Below are 16960 nucleotides of genomic sequence, written 5' to 3'. Positions count from 1 at the left end.
CTTCCACACCCAATTATGTAGTCCGACTGTTTCAAGTCAAATTAATCAAGACTAGAACTCCCAGAATGCATTGGTTGTAAATAAATACATGATTGGGTGGGAAAGATGGGAGGTGCTGCCTCTGACCTGGAGTCCTGGCTAACCACTCAAGAGACTAGGGTGCGCCCCACCGCCTGTGGAGTTAGAATCGAAAGTCACGGGTGTTTACTCATTCGGCCCCTGCATGCGTGCAATGCCCTGGGTGGGAACCTCGCCGACTCCTTACTGTGGAGATTGCAACAGGCTGGGATCACACGCGGGGAGATCACACCTCGGCTCAACTGCCCATGCCTGGTGTGATCCTAGGAGCATCAGATGCTTGTATACCCGATAAGCATCTGACCCGATACGCATCTTTAATAGGAAGAAATGGGAGCAACATGGAATCCACACACTGACAAGAGTTGCTCAAAAATATCCTTTAACTGCAGGCATAACCGACGCTGTGAACCCATTTATCTAGTGGGCTTTATTGTTGGTATTTTTGTTTGCTCTGTTCGGATTTTTTGTTTAATTTTCAGTAGAACGTCTAATTTTACATTTGAATGGACTTAAAAATAAATACATTTCTAACTCGCGGACGTTTTCAACTAAAACTTAACAGGCAAACGAGCGCCGTCTGCACCCTTTCAAGGAGTACTAGAAATAAAACAACGTTGTATTTTCCCCAAAATTATAATAACGGTTATTCTGAAACTATGCTACAATTCTCGGTGAAGCAACACCAGGAGTATCTCTGTCTGGTTCGCGCGGGCCGTGGAGGGGGTGCTGTGGGGAGTGGGCCCTGGGGCGTGGCGGGGGTGCTGTGGCTTGTAGACCATAGTACTCGGTGCCCAGCTCTGGAAGATTCATCTTCCGTGCAGTCCGGTTTCTTGGAGTCTCCACTCCCCATATTGAGTGTATTGAGCAGTTCTGAGGGCCTCAGATTCAGCACAGAGCTCGTTTCTGAATATAAATTCAAAGCCGCAGTGGTAAATATTGTCCCTCGCAGTGTCAGGGCCAGCACGCTCGTAATCGAGGCCTATGTGCTTAATGGGTCAACGGGAATACTAGCCTGGTCTAATTTGTCGTTAAATGTAGCGGGGAGATGAGATTCAGTGCCCAGTGGACGCTTCATCTTCTGGCGTTTGATCAGCCACAGGGAGACATCATAGCCCTCAAAAGCTTTCAAATAAATGAATTGAATAGCCTGCGTATAGCGTTCACACCTTACTTTTCTTCAAAGAAACTGTCGCAATTGCTGTCCCCTCTCGTGTTCCCCTGCGGGTGACGTGGCCATTCACCTTCCCAAAGTCTGGATGTTTGGTTTTGATGACTCTGTCTGGCAACACCTGAAACTGTCTGTAGCCAGACCTGAAATGCAGTATTTATGAAAGTAAAGACACTTGAGATTGTGTGCCAAAAATTCGTAGAAAAAGCAAACCAATTCTCCATTAAAATATAACAAGGAAACAGGGATGAGTACAAGGTCTGCCCGAGCAGCTCTGTAGTCTGATATACACTCTAGTCACCCCATGCCAGGCATGATAATCTTATTTTGTCTTTTTTTCTCTGCACTCTGCTACTTGTTCGAACATAAATGCAGAACAACAAGTACCAGAATGCAACGTAAGGACTACTTGTGCTGCTCCCACCTGGCAGGGACAGGGTCTGAAGCCCTTCCAGTCCCCATTCATAGACTATAGCTATTGGCATTGTAAATAACAATGCCTTTTATTTTTGTTTTATTTTTAAAAATATAAATAAAAGGCATTGCAGTTCACAATGCCAATAGCTCAAACTCTAGTCAATGCGAGACCTATTGCATTGCAGTTTTATCTTTTTCCCAGGGAGCATGAGCTCTACAAGCTGCTGTTTTTGGTTATACCAATGTACCATCACAGGAACGAGGCTAGATGCGGCGTAACCAGAGCCGCCAACTTTGGAATTTGGGGAACCGGGTCTCAGCTGAACTTGAACACCCTGTGAATTTGGGCAAATCACTTAATCTCCCTGTGCCAGCAAAACAGAAATGTGTCCTTGTGTAAGGTAATTGGTGCTCAGGTAAAGCCCTCTAATATCTTTATTATCAGCATATCAACGCATTGTCATACACAATGCCAATAACTCAAACTTTAATGCTGCGAGACCTATTGCATTGTAAATGCTTGTTTTTATTCTGTTTAACTTTTAACTCTGCAAATGAAGTCGTGTATAAATGATTTAATTCTGTCTTAGTTCATGTTTTTAACTTCATATTAAGTTATTTTTTTAAACAACTATCCGTGCACTTTAGAAATTGAGACATAATGTTGGATGTGTAGCATGTCTTTTAAGATGAACAATCGAATAAAGACTTCTTTTGACTTGACTTGACTTGAATATGTCATACAAAGTAATCTCCTGTAGCCTTAGAAAACTGCATTTCACACAGCTTGGTTGGCACACTCTCATGCACAGGATGACCACGGACCTTCCTACCCCACAGGCCTGTGCCTGTTCCGAACTAATCATGTGCTTCGGCCTAGGCATCCACTAGAGATGCCTTGAACTGCACTATTCGGAGGTGTAGGGAGTAGGGGACGAGGTGGAACAAGCAGTTCTGTAGCACCGGTGCCCTGGGTGTCTGTTAACGTTAACTGGATATTTCGCAGTCCCCGCGGGCAACAATGCCTTTTTGCATTACACTGGCCTCTAGGGTTTCAAGCAGCCCAGTGGTGTAAAGGCTGAGGGTTATGTGGGACAGGTCCAGTTAAAATCAGTATAGGTTCCTACCAACTTTATCCCCTTTACGTTGGAAATAAAAACACTTTTCAACACTATGTACAAGAATTCTAAAAGTAATGCAAGCCAGTGATGCAGTCCCATTTACATTTTACTCATTTGACTTCGTTGTATTGCATATCCAGTCCTGTTCTCCAAGAGTATTTAATTTTCCTAGATGTATTTTATTAATTTATTTTGTCATGCAGCTTTAAGCGTTAGGGAGGTCAGAATGTGGAAGAGGTTCTTGACGGGTCAAAATTGAGCGCTCCTTGTGTGAAAATAGTGTAAGTTTCACTCCCATAAAGATTTTCAGACCCACTCATTCAATCTTTGGCCTCTCTGCAGAGCACAGAACGAAGGTCACATTTACGCCACTTGGAATATAGTTATAGCTATGAGTGACTGAAATGTTTGGTCTAAACTGTATGTTCCTCCGACTATTTCGGTAGTAGTAGTGCCACTGGTCAAAGCTGAGGTATCTTACCAGACTTTTGTGGAGAGCCATGGCACAGCTGAGTGTGATTGCCTGCACGGGAATAAGCAGGAGCAGCTGGAGGTAGTTCAGTACTGGATGACGAGCAAAACGTTAGTGATATCCCCTGGTAAAGTTACTTGAAGGTTACACCACTAGAACAAGAGTCATGGGAACCAGGCAATGAAAGCATGTGGAATGTAATGAGGAAGGTCATGAACAATATTATCCCACCTGTTTCTGCTGTTTTACCGTGTGCCCCCTCTCGGATCACCTGCCCCACTGCCCCCATGATCTCCTCTCTCTGCTATTGGGACTCACCTGTACACTGCTCTTTTTCCGTTCTCTTCCGTACACTCTCCTTGCGGTTATCCCCTCTCTCTGTCAGACCTCCTCTCCCTACCATTCATTTTGTGGCACCTTCTTTCCTGTTCTGACCCTCTTAAATACGTCCCTGCCAGCTGTTATGTTTTTATGCTTTACAATATAAAAAACAATACTCACAATTGCAGTGTAAATAAAAAAGTAACAACAAACTAGAGCAGTGCCAGTTTTCTTACATACTACTTTTGCATCACATATTATTACCTTACTTATAACATTTTCTATTAAAAACAAATACAAAAAAATCATAAAAATTGCGAGACCGATTGGCATTGCCAATGCTTGTTTCAACTTACCTTGTACTTTTGGTGAATTGATATGATGACTGATAAACTGCAGGCTGTATGCATTCATGTGACATTAGTATAGCTTTTTATGGTGCAAAAATGAACTTTCCTCTTATTAAATGTAAATGTTTCCTACTTTATCTAGACAATCACATGCAGTATAGGAAGAGATGGCAATGACCTGACATCATACATGTTGTGGCATGCTTTTCCATGTGGTTATTGTCCCCACACAGAAGTAACATCTTGCAATTTCTTATTCTGCTTTAGCACTGGGGAGGTTGCCGGAGCTAACCAGCTGCTTGATCTCTTCCACCTGCAACACTACTTCAGCATTAAAGAGATCTACCCCGGGTGTAAAGTGACACATTTTGAGAGGTGAGAAGTGGAGCTTTATTCTTTGGTCTGCTTTAATGTGAGAAACAACCAGATATGTGGGCAGTGTGTCCCCACAAAAGTTGACGTACCATCCGAGGTGATTCCATTGTCGCCCTGGGGACCATCTGGATGTGAAGAGGGTTCATTAGATCATGGGTGCTAGCTTTCGCATGTGATTTATTTTGTCCCGCACCTTACCAGATTCTCTGAGGCACCAGCATTATAGTAAACCTGATCCAAAGAGGGGTTGACATTAGGCAATTTCTGATTGGGTGAAGGTGTGGAAGGGAGCCACTGTCGGACTGGCATTAGATGACCACTGATCAGTGGGGGATTGGCTTTTGGAAGTGTTCATTGATGATGTGAGAAGAAAAGTATCCACTAGGTGCAAGCACTGGCAGTCCCGTTGTTAATATGAAATGGATCTAGTAAGTACAAGTGTTAAGACTATGATGAGTGAGGAAAGGATCCAATTTGAGGCAGGTATTAGAAGGCCTGTCCTTTTTGGAAACAAGGAAGGGAATCCAAGAAGGACAGGCCTTATGAAGCCTCTTCTTTATTTAAGATGGTGTCCAAGAGGAAAACCAGGTATTCAGAGGCTAGGGATTTTTAAATGAGAGTAAGAGATCTCTGGGGGCAACGTTTTAGTGTCCCTTTAATGATCAGGAAGGATTGGTGAAGTTAAAGGAGCGATCTGGTGTGGGAAATGTCATGGGTTGGTCCATGGATGAATGAGGTCAAGAGAAGGGTGTAAGTCCCTGATTTGTGGAGTTATTGAACCTAGTTTTAACTTTCTTTTTTCCTTTAGAATCCAGAAGAAGAGTGGCATACCCTATTCGGAAATGGTCTTTTTCGATGACGAAACCAGAAATATCAAAGACGTCAGTAAATTAGGTAAAATAGCTATATTCGGAGCACCAAAGAAGGTGGATTAAAAGTTTGCCATGTGTGTTGATTAGATTTGACTAAAGCCTTACCTTACTGATGAGCCCTAATAAGGTAAAACCGGTCTTGGGTTGCTTCTGGTCCAGTTAAGGGAAGATCTGGCCTGGCGGTTCAGGCTGAACTGTTCGTATTGGAGCAGGGCCCAGACTGATTTGTATGTGGCGGAGTCCAACCTGAGGTGTCAGGGTGTTCAAAATAACGATGGACTAGGTTGCAGCCCAAGTAATTAATTACAAGTGGCTGAGTTTGTCACACCTTTGATCCCTTACTTTTTTGTATACTTCGGTGTTGTCTGTTTCAGGAAGACTTAGCTTTATATGTGTCTGTCTCCCTCATCTCATGTAATAGTTCTCTTGTGTATTTTTATTAGGTCATTTTTGTAAGTGTTATACTCTGATCTTGGGTGTCATGCTAGGAAAATGGCTCCTACTACAAGTACTGATGAAAACAAAAAAGTGATGGATGCGAATGCTTTAGTCTCAGCCACTGGTAATTATTCAAGGCCACACTCCAGTATATCGTTCTTTTGGTCACGATGTCACATCAGACAGGAACTATCCCTATTCAAATCATCCCTAGATCTGCTCCAATAGGAGCAGCCCGAACCACCAGGCCAGGACCCGTCTAAACGGGTACACAAGCAACTTCAGACCAGTTGTGGTCTGGTCAGGCTCTGTCATGGAGGTATGGCTTAACTCCTTTGGCACAGTAAGCACACAGTCCACATCCATTGCACCTAGGGTGTTGTGCTGAGGAAAACAAAAAAGTAATAGGTGGATAGATAGAATTAATCTCAGTTACTGGTAATTACTCGGGCCTCATTCAAGTTCATAGTTACAAGCATGCTTTTGAGTAACACTTATTGGAAATGTGCCCTCTCAGCATGGTCACCCCCAGTGTTTTTTTTGCTTTATTTTTGTTGAACCCTATGGTTGATGGCCATAGAACTCTGGACTTTAACCCTGCTAAACAGAGATAGCATGCGTGTGCTCCTCCTTTCACCATGATGAAATTGACATACTCCTCATTGGCGTATTTAACTTACCCACTACTATATTGTGCCCAAAGTATACTTAGGGCTGGTAAGTTAAGTCACCAGTGGGGGGGAGCAGCCCTCGTTGTGCCTTCCATTGCAGTGACAATGAAAACATGATTGCCGTGCTGCCACCAGTAGCCTGGCGGTACAGGTTTTAACTGCAAATTAGACCTGCCAAAATAGCCCTTTTTTGACCGGTTTAAACCTTCATTTTAATAGGTCAACCCTAAGTAAGGCTTACTGCCCATCAAGACAGGGTTTATGATATTTAAAGGTTGGCCATGTAAAAGTTTAATGTTAAACTGGTTCTTCCAATGAAAAGGCTCTAAAAGCTATTTTCACTATAGCAGGATTGGCTACAGCATAGGAAAGCATTGGGGTACGATATTAAGTTTATAGAATGTTGTAGCCGCGTAGTAAACAGCTACAAATGTAATATTTAGATTTAAAAAAACATTTATTTTAAGTCCTATTCACCGATGAAGTCTGATTTGGAATACATATTTTTGAAATTACTCTTAAAAAGTTACCTTTGCCCTGCCTGAAGTCTCTGGGAGCTGAATCTGCATTTTGCTCTCTCCCTTCTGCCAGTCTGTAATTAGCAATGGGCAGGAATGAGGTGCAAACTTGCTCCCAGGACAAGACCAAAAGGCCTTGGGTGAGGAGAGGTGGTGTGGTTCCCTTAATAGGATGGCCAGTTGACTGGGTCAAAGAACTTGATTCATTCCAAAGAGGCTTACCCTGTCACAAGTGGATGTATCTAACACAAAGGCTTGCAACCTTCTTTCATCCTGAAGCCAGACCAGCTTCCATGACATTCAGCTTCTTGTTGGTATCTCAGTGTCCGATCTTGCTTTCTGAGACCTAGAAGGATGGGCCTGCTCTTCCTCTTGTACCCACAACAAAGAAATAGATTCTAAGGGCCTGATGTACAACCATAAATTGCATGCTCAAACAGGTTAGCGACCCGTTTGCGCATGCAAAAACGAATAGGGCCATGTACAATTCCTATTGAGCGAGTTTCAATTTTTTTGCGGCTAGCTAAATTGGATTTGCGACTCGCTATTCGGAAGGGGTGTTTCAAGGGCGTCCTTTCCTAATAGCGACTCTCTACCCCATGTAGGAATGTTTTGCAACCACAATTTCGCAAAACACTCGCAATTTACCGCCCTCTTCAAGAGGGTGGTAATGCACTCGCAAATGGGAAGGGGTCCCCAGGGTACCCCTTCCCCTTTGCAAATGCAGGAGAAAATATTTTTAGGGGCAGGCAGCGGTCCCAGGGACCACTACCTGCCCTTAAAAAATGATACGAAAACGTTGAATTTTTTATTTTTAAATGCATCCCGTTTTTCTTTAAGGAAAACGGCTGCATTAAAAAAAAAAAACTGCTTTATTGAAAAGTAGTCCTAGACATGGAGGTCTGCTGAGCCCAGCAGACCACCATCCCTGGGAGGGCCAGCCATTCCCAATGGGGTCGTATTGCGAGTGCCTCATGAATGTTGATGAGACATGCAATTTGCGACCCCATTGAGAATCGCAGTGTTGTACATGGCATTTTGCGACTCGCAATCCAGCGCAATTTGCGGTTCGCAAATTGTTATGGTCGTACATCTGCCCCCAAAGGTCATAAGACTGACTATCTGTTAAAGCTACAGGCACACACAATAAGCTACAAGATACTATTTTCTTGCAACTGCTCAGCGGATAGAGGCACCTGTCCGGGGCCCTCCTGTTGGCCTCTGCATGCCACCCTAAGAGTCTCCAAGGGCCTACCCTGAGTTCTGGGAGGGCTTTAGAAATGTACTCTTGTGGTGGTGTATTAAGAGTTCAAGGACTAAGTCAGAAGATAAAATATTTGATCAGGACAAACCTAGTTGGTGTATCTGACCCTTGAAGTCAATGTTATATTGAGCCTAGATCTTGTTCTACTGCAACCATTGACTATCATTGGCACTGTGCTTCTTCGCACTATTTCTACTTAAACATTTACAGATTCACATCACTGGCTCTCCTGATTGTATTTTTGCCATTTCGGTGTAATTTTGTTTATTATAATGTACTCTATTTTTCTAATTCAGTTGGGATTTTTATTGTTTTTTTAACTTTATTACTATTTTAGTACTCCATAAATAATGTTTACATTGCCTCTAAGTTAACCCTGTCTGCTTGTGCCATAACTACCAGGGGGTTGAGCTCAAGTTTATTTAGTGACTTTAGCTGTCCACCCTGACCAGGATTGCAATTATTACTTGAGTTGGGTACTAACACGCCTCCAATAATAACCCATTTTCTTACAACAGTTAAACTAATTATTACATCATGCATCTTTCTATCTTTCTATCTCTCCATCAGTTGCTTAATTAACTCCTTCCTGCCTGTCCCCTCTTTTTCTCCCTCTCTATATTTCCCATTTGTAAACTGATCCCAGTCTAGCTCCTGCACGTCCACTTTAGCTGATAGAGACATCTAGCTGCAGATTCCTTAACGTAGAATATCCCCAGCCGTCAGACTGGATCCGGCAAACTTTTTGCAGCAGCACCTCTGCGCGCCGGGGAACAGCACCATGGACCTGACGTCAGTGGAGTCATATAAGTCCCCCCCACCCTCTCTCCCCCGGGGTGCTGACGTCAGTTTCCTTCTTTTACGCGTTACAAGGCGGATCCGGAGTGAGCGGTTCCTCTGGCCTGTTGTCAGGCCTTCTCGACGCCTTCAGCGTCTGGGAACAGTGTGCGATGCCTTCAGGCTTTAAGGCGTGTGAGACCTGTACACGGCAGATGTCAGCGACGGATCTGCAAGCGATCTGCATGTGGTGCCTTGGAGAGCACCACAACTCCGAGGAGTGTGGCGCCTGCCGGCAGATGAAGCCGCAGTCCCTGCGGGAGCGTCGAATGAAGTTGTTGTCCGCTCGTATGTCCCGTTCAGCGTCTTCACTCCATAGTTCTCCATCTCGAGCTGGGGCTTCTGTTCAGGACCAGTCACGGAGTCGTTCCCGGTCACGGAGTCGTTCCCGCAGTCGTCATCCAGCTGATACAGTTAGGCGCAAGCACAAGTCACGGAGGTAGTCTACCTCACACGAACGTGATGAGTTGGCCCACTGCTCCCCGTCTTTACCAGACATGGGTGCCCCGGAATGGACCCCTTTATACCCAGCCTTTCCAGGTGTTGGGGCGACTCGAGCTCAGATGGCAGCCTATTCCAAGGCTCTTCACGCCACCTTTGGGTCACCCCCTCTCCCTGGCCCGCCTTCAGGTCTCATAGAGGAGGTGGGTACTCAGGTTGGGTCTCCGCTGGCGGGTTCACCCTTGGCGCCAGCAGAGTCCTGCGATGTCGGGACACGGCCCAGAGGGGCATCCCAGTCAGAAGTTCAGCCCTTATATCCCGTTTCCACATAGCCCTTTGGGGCTCCCTGCGCCGATGCCGACTGCTGCTGCAGCACGGAGCTGCACTCCTGCCCCGTGTCCTTCCTCCCCGCGGGTCTCGGTGGAGGTCGGGTTGACGTCGGACCAAGGCCAGGTATCGTCACCCCTGGTGATTGTCGGCGTCGTCTGACATCAGAGCCGGCACCAGTCCATGTTCCTCAGTTAGAGGGCAATGAGGATCTGGAGTGCCCCGGATTGTTTCGGCGCTCTTCGGCTCCGTTGCCCATTGGACAGAGGTTCTTAAGTCTTCCCTCGGCTGGGGCGCCTCTACTTTCTGATGGACGCATGAGTCTTCAACCGTCCCCTACAGATGGGTTGTTTTCGCCACCTAGAAGGCTACAGAGACTAGCGCTGCTTTTGCTATGGCTGTTAGCAGGGCTGCAGATATTTGAGACTTGCAGCCCCCCTCAGTCCCCTTGCCTTCTGATCCATTACTGGATCTGCTCCACCAGGAGCCTGTGGAGGTGGAACCTTTGCTGCCTTTTGGCCGGTTGTTGTTTAACACCCTTCTTGGCACTTGGACACGCTCCTCCTCTGGAGAATCTGTGGATCGGGTCATGGCACGCCGGCATCGCCCGGCTCCTGATGACCCTATTTGTTTGTCCCTTCATCCTATGGCACAGTGATTGGTCGTCCAAACGGCTTTCGCCACACAGCCTCGCACAACTCTTCCGTTGCTACCTCCCACTAGGGAGTATCTCTGTCTGGAGACATACGGCTGCGACATCTTTGCGTCCACTAGCTCGGGCATCCGTGCTTTGAACACGACTTGCGTGTTTGCGCGGGCTACTTCTGCCCTTTGGGACTCAGTCGAGGGTCTTCTTTCCTCTCTTCCAGAGGGTCCTCGTGCTGACCAGGATCGTCTTCATGATGGCCGGTAATTGGCACAATTTACGATTCGCTCTGCCATGGTCACCACTGATTCTGTGTGTCAGGCTATGGCCAGGTCCGTTGCTCTGCGTCGCCATGCCTGGTTGCGCGATGGCGGTTTCCCTGACAACATTCGGTAGAGTCTTCAGGATTTGCCATTTGGTGGCGTGTCCCTTTTTGACAGTCATGCTGACTCGGAAGTCAACCACCTCATATCAGGCAGGGCTCCCGTGACTTTATATTTTCTAGTCCCTGTGCGGACTTTTCTTTTATCTGCAGTATAGTCTCTGCTTGGTCTGGACCCTGGGTTCATGACGTGATACCCAGGCGATCTGTGAGGCTATTCCCCCAATTTGGCTTCTATTTAGTGCATCTGGTCAGCTGTTTCTGATTCTTTTCAGTCTTTTGTCTATGAGTGCGTCTCAAGAGGTACCCCTTGCTGGGGTTGCCCTATGTGGGATATTCGTTGGCTATTGTATAGGTTCATGCCTTCCACAGAAGGCTTGATAGGCTCCTGCAGAGCCTTCTTACACAGGGGTTGTCCTGTAGTGGAGACAGTGGTCTCTTTCTGCTGTTATGGACCCTATTTTTTCACCTTTTTTTCCTTGTTGCAACCCACAGGTTGGTATCGCTCTCCGTTAGAGTCTGCAGTTGGTCCGTGGAACTCCTCTACATCTGTGGATGTTCCATTCATCCAGGTTCTGCCCCACCTGCCACTCCCATGAGTGTCTTTCAGCCTCGCTGTTTTCCTCTTTGTGTTGGCTGCCCTTATCGTCAGCCACTGTCCCTTGAGCCACCATGTTCTGCCTGCTCATGGACAACGTCAGGGTGGAGCCATTTTGGTGCTGTACGGAGAGCTGGCAAGGCATATTTCTCCCGTGTTCTATACGCGTTCGGTGAGTGCACCCCGCAACGTTCGCTGACACCTGGTGCCTGCGTTTTTCTTCTGCTTCTGCGATGTCTGGATTCTACTTCTCTCGCTATGGGAGAGGTAGTATTTTCTGGTAGTTAGACCATACTGGACTTTGTCTTTACAGGATAACGTCGATGCCACGTACGCCCTTGCTGTACATGAGTTTGCACCCTACTTTCCTGGGCACTTCCAAGCTCTATTCCCCTGCTGCTTTCTGTGCAGCAGTTTTTTCTCACTTTTCCTTCGGGCACATGCTAATGCTCTCTGTGGCAGTGTTCTCTTCACGATCCTCACTATATTGTGCAGTTTCTCTGTGTACGTTTCGTACTGACTCTTTCTACCTTCGTGTACCTTTCAGTCTCCCATCTATTTCGCGAGAGACCGTGGCTCCCCCCAGACAGTTGTTTGGTGCCGCTTGCGGATCTGGACTTTGCTCTGTCTGGCTCCCCTGCAACGTGCCTGTTGGTAACTATGATGTATTCGGGTATTCTATGTAACGCACATCCTTCAGGGATGTGTACCTTTCTTTTTCTATTTGTGTTATCGCTCTACACACACCCAGGGGTCACACATAGAAGGATTTCCATGTTGCGGTGTCCGTGGTGTTGGTCTCTGCCTTCTCTTCGGAGCGGGCATTAGGTGTGTGAGCGTATCCGGCTTGCCTGGCCCCTTTCGCCGGTTGTCTACCTGGCACATGTGGGTCCTTTCCGCTGCCTTACTTTGTGCAGTCCATCTTGCGTGGCGTAGTTCTAGCAGTGCCCACTGTCTGCACAGGTGTACCTCTATTCCCCACATAAATGTCTCTTCTTGTAGCCATGATTATATGCTATTCTGCTATTCAGGTCCGTCCTCTCACATGTCGTCTGTGGAGGAGTGCTTGAGCATTGGCAGGTCTTGTGTTTCTGGTAACACAGGCTTTACTGGGAATGGACCAGCAACCTTCCTCTGCTGTTCCCAGTACCCTAGCTGCCACAATTTCAGCAGTACTTCTGCCACTGTTGTGCATGCTCGGCCTGTATGATCTGCCTCCGTCATGCCGTCTGATCCTTTCCCTGGGTCTTGACTCTTGGAAGTCCCCTCGGATCCTATACTGGGTTCACCTTCTTTCGTGAACATAATACACTCTCACATTCCGCATGAACTATTTGTTCTCTGCCTGAACCCCCCCTTGCCGACCAGGCATGACCGAGTGGGTTTTCATGCTGTCCCTGGACGGCTTCTAGGGCCATGGCCTCACATTGTTTTCTGCTCCTACTGTGCTGCCTGGTCTGGTATTGGTCGCATGGCCATTGCTGTCCCCGCTGCGTTTTGTCATCTTGTGACGACTGGGTTCTCTTGGAACTTAGGGGGGTTCAGTCGAAGACCCGCCTCCTATGGGGTTTGGCTATGGTATCTATTCTAACTTAAGGAATTGTAACAAGGCACCCAGGGATGGACCATGAAGCGCCTTGAGACCCTCCGGGTAAGTAGAGCGCTCTATAAATGTCTATGATTGATTGATTGATTGATTGATGAAGCGGACTGGTGGACTCATAATGACGAGGATTCCCTTACTCCTTCCCCACAGGACGAACAGGTTCCCTGGCACTCGACAACAGGAGGAAATGTGCACAGCTCCCTTAACTGGTCGTATGACTCGGACGAAGGCCCCTCCCACCGTGACGTCTGCTTCGGGGCATTGGTTAAGAACCCGGACATCCCAGGAATAGCGTGTGACATCACCGGAGGCGGAGAGCAGAGATCGGGAGAGTACGAGGAGAAGAACCGGAGACTGCGTGGGACCGAGGAAGCCGAGCGAGGAAGGGAAGCAGACGCGCCGCAAGGCGAAGGAGACGAGCCAGGAGGCCAACGGGACCGCGCTGCGACGTGCCACACTCCCGAGGGAGGAGTGTGGTTCAGACAGGTACGGGACAAGTTCGCAAGTTGGGTGGGACATCGGGGTGTAGTCCCGCGTTAGCGAGTACACCCTCTTCCTTAGTGTCCCTCACCTTCCTGGTCCCTATAGTTCCCTCCCCTTCACCACGAGACACAGCAGTGATAAAGCGCCACACAAGAGGTGTCCCCTCACTTCCCCGGTTCCCTTGGGATTAAAGCAGAACGAGGTCAGACTGTAATCGGTCCTTTTTTTGTTTATTTTCTTTCCGGTTACCACGAGAGACGTACAACCCGAAGAGCCCAAACCAGGGGCGAGACTGTCTCCTAAGCAGCATTTTTCCAAAGAGGCACCACGGATTCAGCTGAGTTTGCCAAAGAAAGACTGACATTTCGTAAAAAGAAGTTGTATATGAAAATAAAACCCGCTTTACCTAAACATCGGTCCCAGCCCATTACTGACTCCCCGTTACAGGAATCTACGGCTAGAGGTCTCTATCAGATGAACGAGTTACTTGCCTTCGGTAACGATGTATCTGGTAGAGACACAGTATACCGCAGATTCCTTAATGCCTGCCCCTCCTCCCCGCTCTGCTTTCCTTTCCTTTCATGTTGGGGTTTATACACTAGCCTACCTCCGTGTGGCTATTGTGTTCCTGTGAGGGGACATCTTTTAATCTTCCTCCTGGGCAGGTTGACTCATTCTGCTTTTACTTGTTCTCCTCCGACCATTCCCATGATTGGGTGGCAGGTTCATGTGTTCTTCTATGTCCCTACACCCTGGTTCTCCAGTGTGGGCCTGCTCATGATGTTATTCCCTCCCTACCACCTTATCCATTGCTTGAAGTTTCTTGCTACTACTACAGTCAATTTTTTGGGGTCTCTTAGGCTGTGTCTCAGTCCATAGATCTCTTACGGGGGTTGCAGCATTCCTTAATGGTGCCGATCTGTGGTAGATTGTCGTCACTCACATGGTTCCGGTTCTGTTGCCCTTCACAGTTACACCGGGTGGTTGCAGACTTTCTTTGTCTGCCATGGCATTCTTTTCACATGTCGTTTTGCCTCTGGGGAGGAGATAGCCTTCGCTTATGAAGGGTTGCTTCTTAGAGCAGTGCTCTGCTCTTTTCCTTTAATTGTTTTGTGGAGAAGTGTGGCTCACTGGTTAGAGGAGGCAGACCCTGAAGCAGAGGTCAGACCCGGGACCAGGGTTCAATTCCCGACGCGGCAGGGTCTTGAGCCCAAATATCCACGGACTCGATAATTCTCGTTTCGGTGCCTACTCGAATCACGGGTTCACACTCTGCAGCTCTGGGCATTAGCCTGCTTAATCTCCACTATGGCCCCCCCGCGGCGGGATGCCTGGCTTTCACCTTGGGGAAGCCAGGACGGGTTCCCAAGGCAAGCGCCGAGATGCCTACGGGTAATCGAGCGCTATATAAGAATGCATAATAATAATAATAATAATAATTTTCAATATACAGTGCTTGTCACGGTCATTTATGGTGATGCTTATCACTATTCCATTCTTTGGATTTTTCATTGGTTTTAGCTTACAGTTCCCATAATCTCACAGTTTTTGTTGGTGGCTCCGCATTGTGGCGCGGAAAAGTTTCTCAGAAGAAAAATGACATCAGTGGGCCGGAGGGTGGGGGGGTGGGGTCGAGGGGCAATTATATGGCTCTACTGAAGTCACGTCCATGGATGACATCAGGGCGGAGCCATGCAGCGCTGTTCCCCGACGTGCACAGGTGCTGCTCCAAAAAGATTTCCGTATCCAGTCTGACGCCTGGGAATATTTTAAGTTAACGAATCTGCGGCTAGACTGTGTCTCTACCAGATACATCGTTACCGATGGTAAGTAACTCGTTCTTTACAGTTCCCTTCTCACTGTCGCTTCCCCCTCTATCTCTTCAATCTATTACCTGCTACTCCCCATTTCTCTTTTATTTTCTCTTGTTTACGTCTAGTTCACCCTTCTCTCATGTGCCTAAGCTACCTTTAGCTGATCATGCCTAGTTCTCCATCCCCCCTTCTGGGCTCCAACCATTTTCTGGCCCACCCTACATCAGTTTTGCCTGTGCCACACTTTCCTTGTTTACCTCTCCCACCTATGCGTGTTCTTTCACCCCTAAACATACTGCTGCCAACCTATCTCTTGCTTAGCCATCTTCATCCCATTCCTACTCCTACATATTTCCTTTTCTCTCTTTTGCCTACTCAAACCCACCGCATTTACATGGCTGCCACCGTTTCACTTTTCCATCTGCCTCTCTCTCCATTACAGGTGTGACCTGTGTCCATATTGGCCATGATGGGATGACTACGAAGACCCTAGAGGATGGACTAGAGTCCTTTGCTCGACGTACGCATGGGGGCCAGTAGACGCGGGGTGGGGTGCATTTCACATTGTTCCATTCTGTACATTGGATGACATTCAGGAGGTGGGTTCCTATCGCCTTGCTGTAAGCCACTGGATGTCACATTATTGAGGTCATTAATAGAGTGCTGGCTTTGTGTCTGGTTGGAGTGCTGGTATCCAAGGTAAGTCCATGAGGATCTCAATCAACGGATGATTTCTGAATCCATAAATAGTAGAATATCTCCACACACATCCTGGATGACCCCCCAACACTATTTTACCATACATTTTTCATATTAAAGACCATTAAATAAACAAAAGCATGTCTGTAAGATGCAAATATTTTGTAACGTATTTCTTTACTTTTAAAAGTTTGTGCAGTTTTCAAGTGACATAAAACACCGTAGTTTTTCATGTTTTATGTAAATTTGAAGAGGCAGTCAAACAAACACATTCAGACAGTGGCAAACTGGCACTGCACTTTTAAAATGCAGTATAGAGTCAGTCAGGTTGTTTGCTTTTACCAGCTCTTAGAAAAGAGTTGCAGAATACATATTTCTTTTCCAAAGCTTACTTTCGAACTCTTTGACTTCAGCTCTATAAAACAATTTTTTATCTTAATGTAAGAGTGTGAAGGGGCAGAGCCTACCTCCAGGTCGCAGCGATCCCGTACGAACGCCCATAGGGGCGACAACACTAACCTGCCGCCCAAACCGGCTACACCTCTCTCTGTCTCCCTGCAAGTACCGACAGCATCGCCGGCGCCCAGCGGACCGGAAACGACCTGGAACGACCCCGGAAGTGCAACGGCCACTAAAGGACCGGAAGTGACCCTGCATGACCCCGGAAGCCTTTCCTCAGCGACCCGAGGGGATCGTATAAAGACCAGCAACACAGAGGTGGATGGATCCCCAGCGGTGGACTCGTGGCAGGAGTTGGCGAGACGCGAAGGACCAGCGACGGAGGCTGTAGGAGAGCGGACGCGAGGAGAGAGCGAAGAAGAGGAAGAACTGTGGTGCGAGGATTGGTGGCATCCTCAGGAGGTGGCTGGAAAGCGGCCGTAACTCGGATGAGAGTTGCGGCGGGGCACGTGAGTAATCTGTTATCATTCTCCGTGTTTTCCCCACCTTGTGTAATTAGTGTAAATAGTGTAAATCTTGTACAGATATCACGCGCACCCGCACTGTGTAATATAGTCACCCCCGCACTGTATGATACCTACCACCCCCCCCCCCCCCTCC

General features: G+C 47.4%; 1 protein-coding gene across 1 annotated transcript in view; it reads left to right on the top strand.

Moving 5' to 3' along the window:
* The window catches only part of MDP1 (magnesium dependent phosphatase 1), a 118392-nt gene extending 102333 nt beyond the window's left edge, over positions 1–16059 (top strand). The window contains exons 4-6 of the mRNA XM_078644933.1: positions 4198–4305; positions 5114–5199; positions 15645–16059. Of these exons, the coding sequence (XP_078501059.1) occupies positions 4198–4305; positions 5114–5199; positions 15645–15742 (292 nt within the window). The 3' untranslated portion in view covers positions 15743–16059. The remainder of the gene's footprint in view (positions 1–4197; positions 4306–5113; positions 5200–15644) is intronic.
* The last annotated feature ends 901 nt before the right edge of the window (positions 16060–16960 follow it).

This window comes from Lissotriton helveticus, chromosome 5_1, assembly GCF_964261635.1.
Source record: "Lissotriton helveticus chromosome 5_1, aLisHel1.1, whole genome shotgun sequence".
NCBI classification, from domain to species: Eukaryota; Metazoa; Chordata; class Amphibia; order Caudata; family Salamandridae; genus Lissotriton; species Lissotriton helveticus.
Note: the sequence above shows the minus strand (reverse complement) of the source record. Positions and strands in the feature narration are given on the sequence as shown.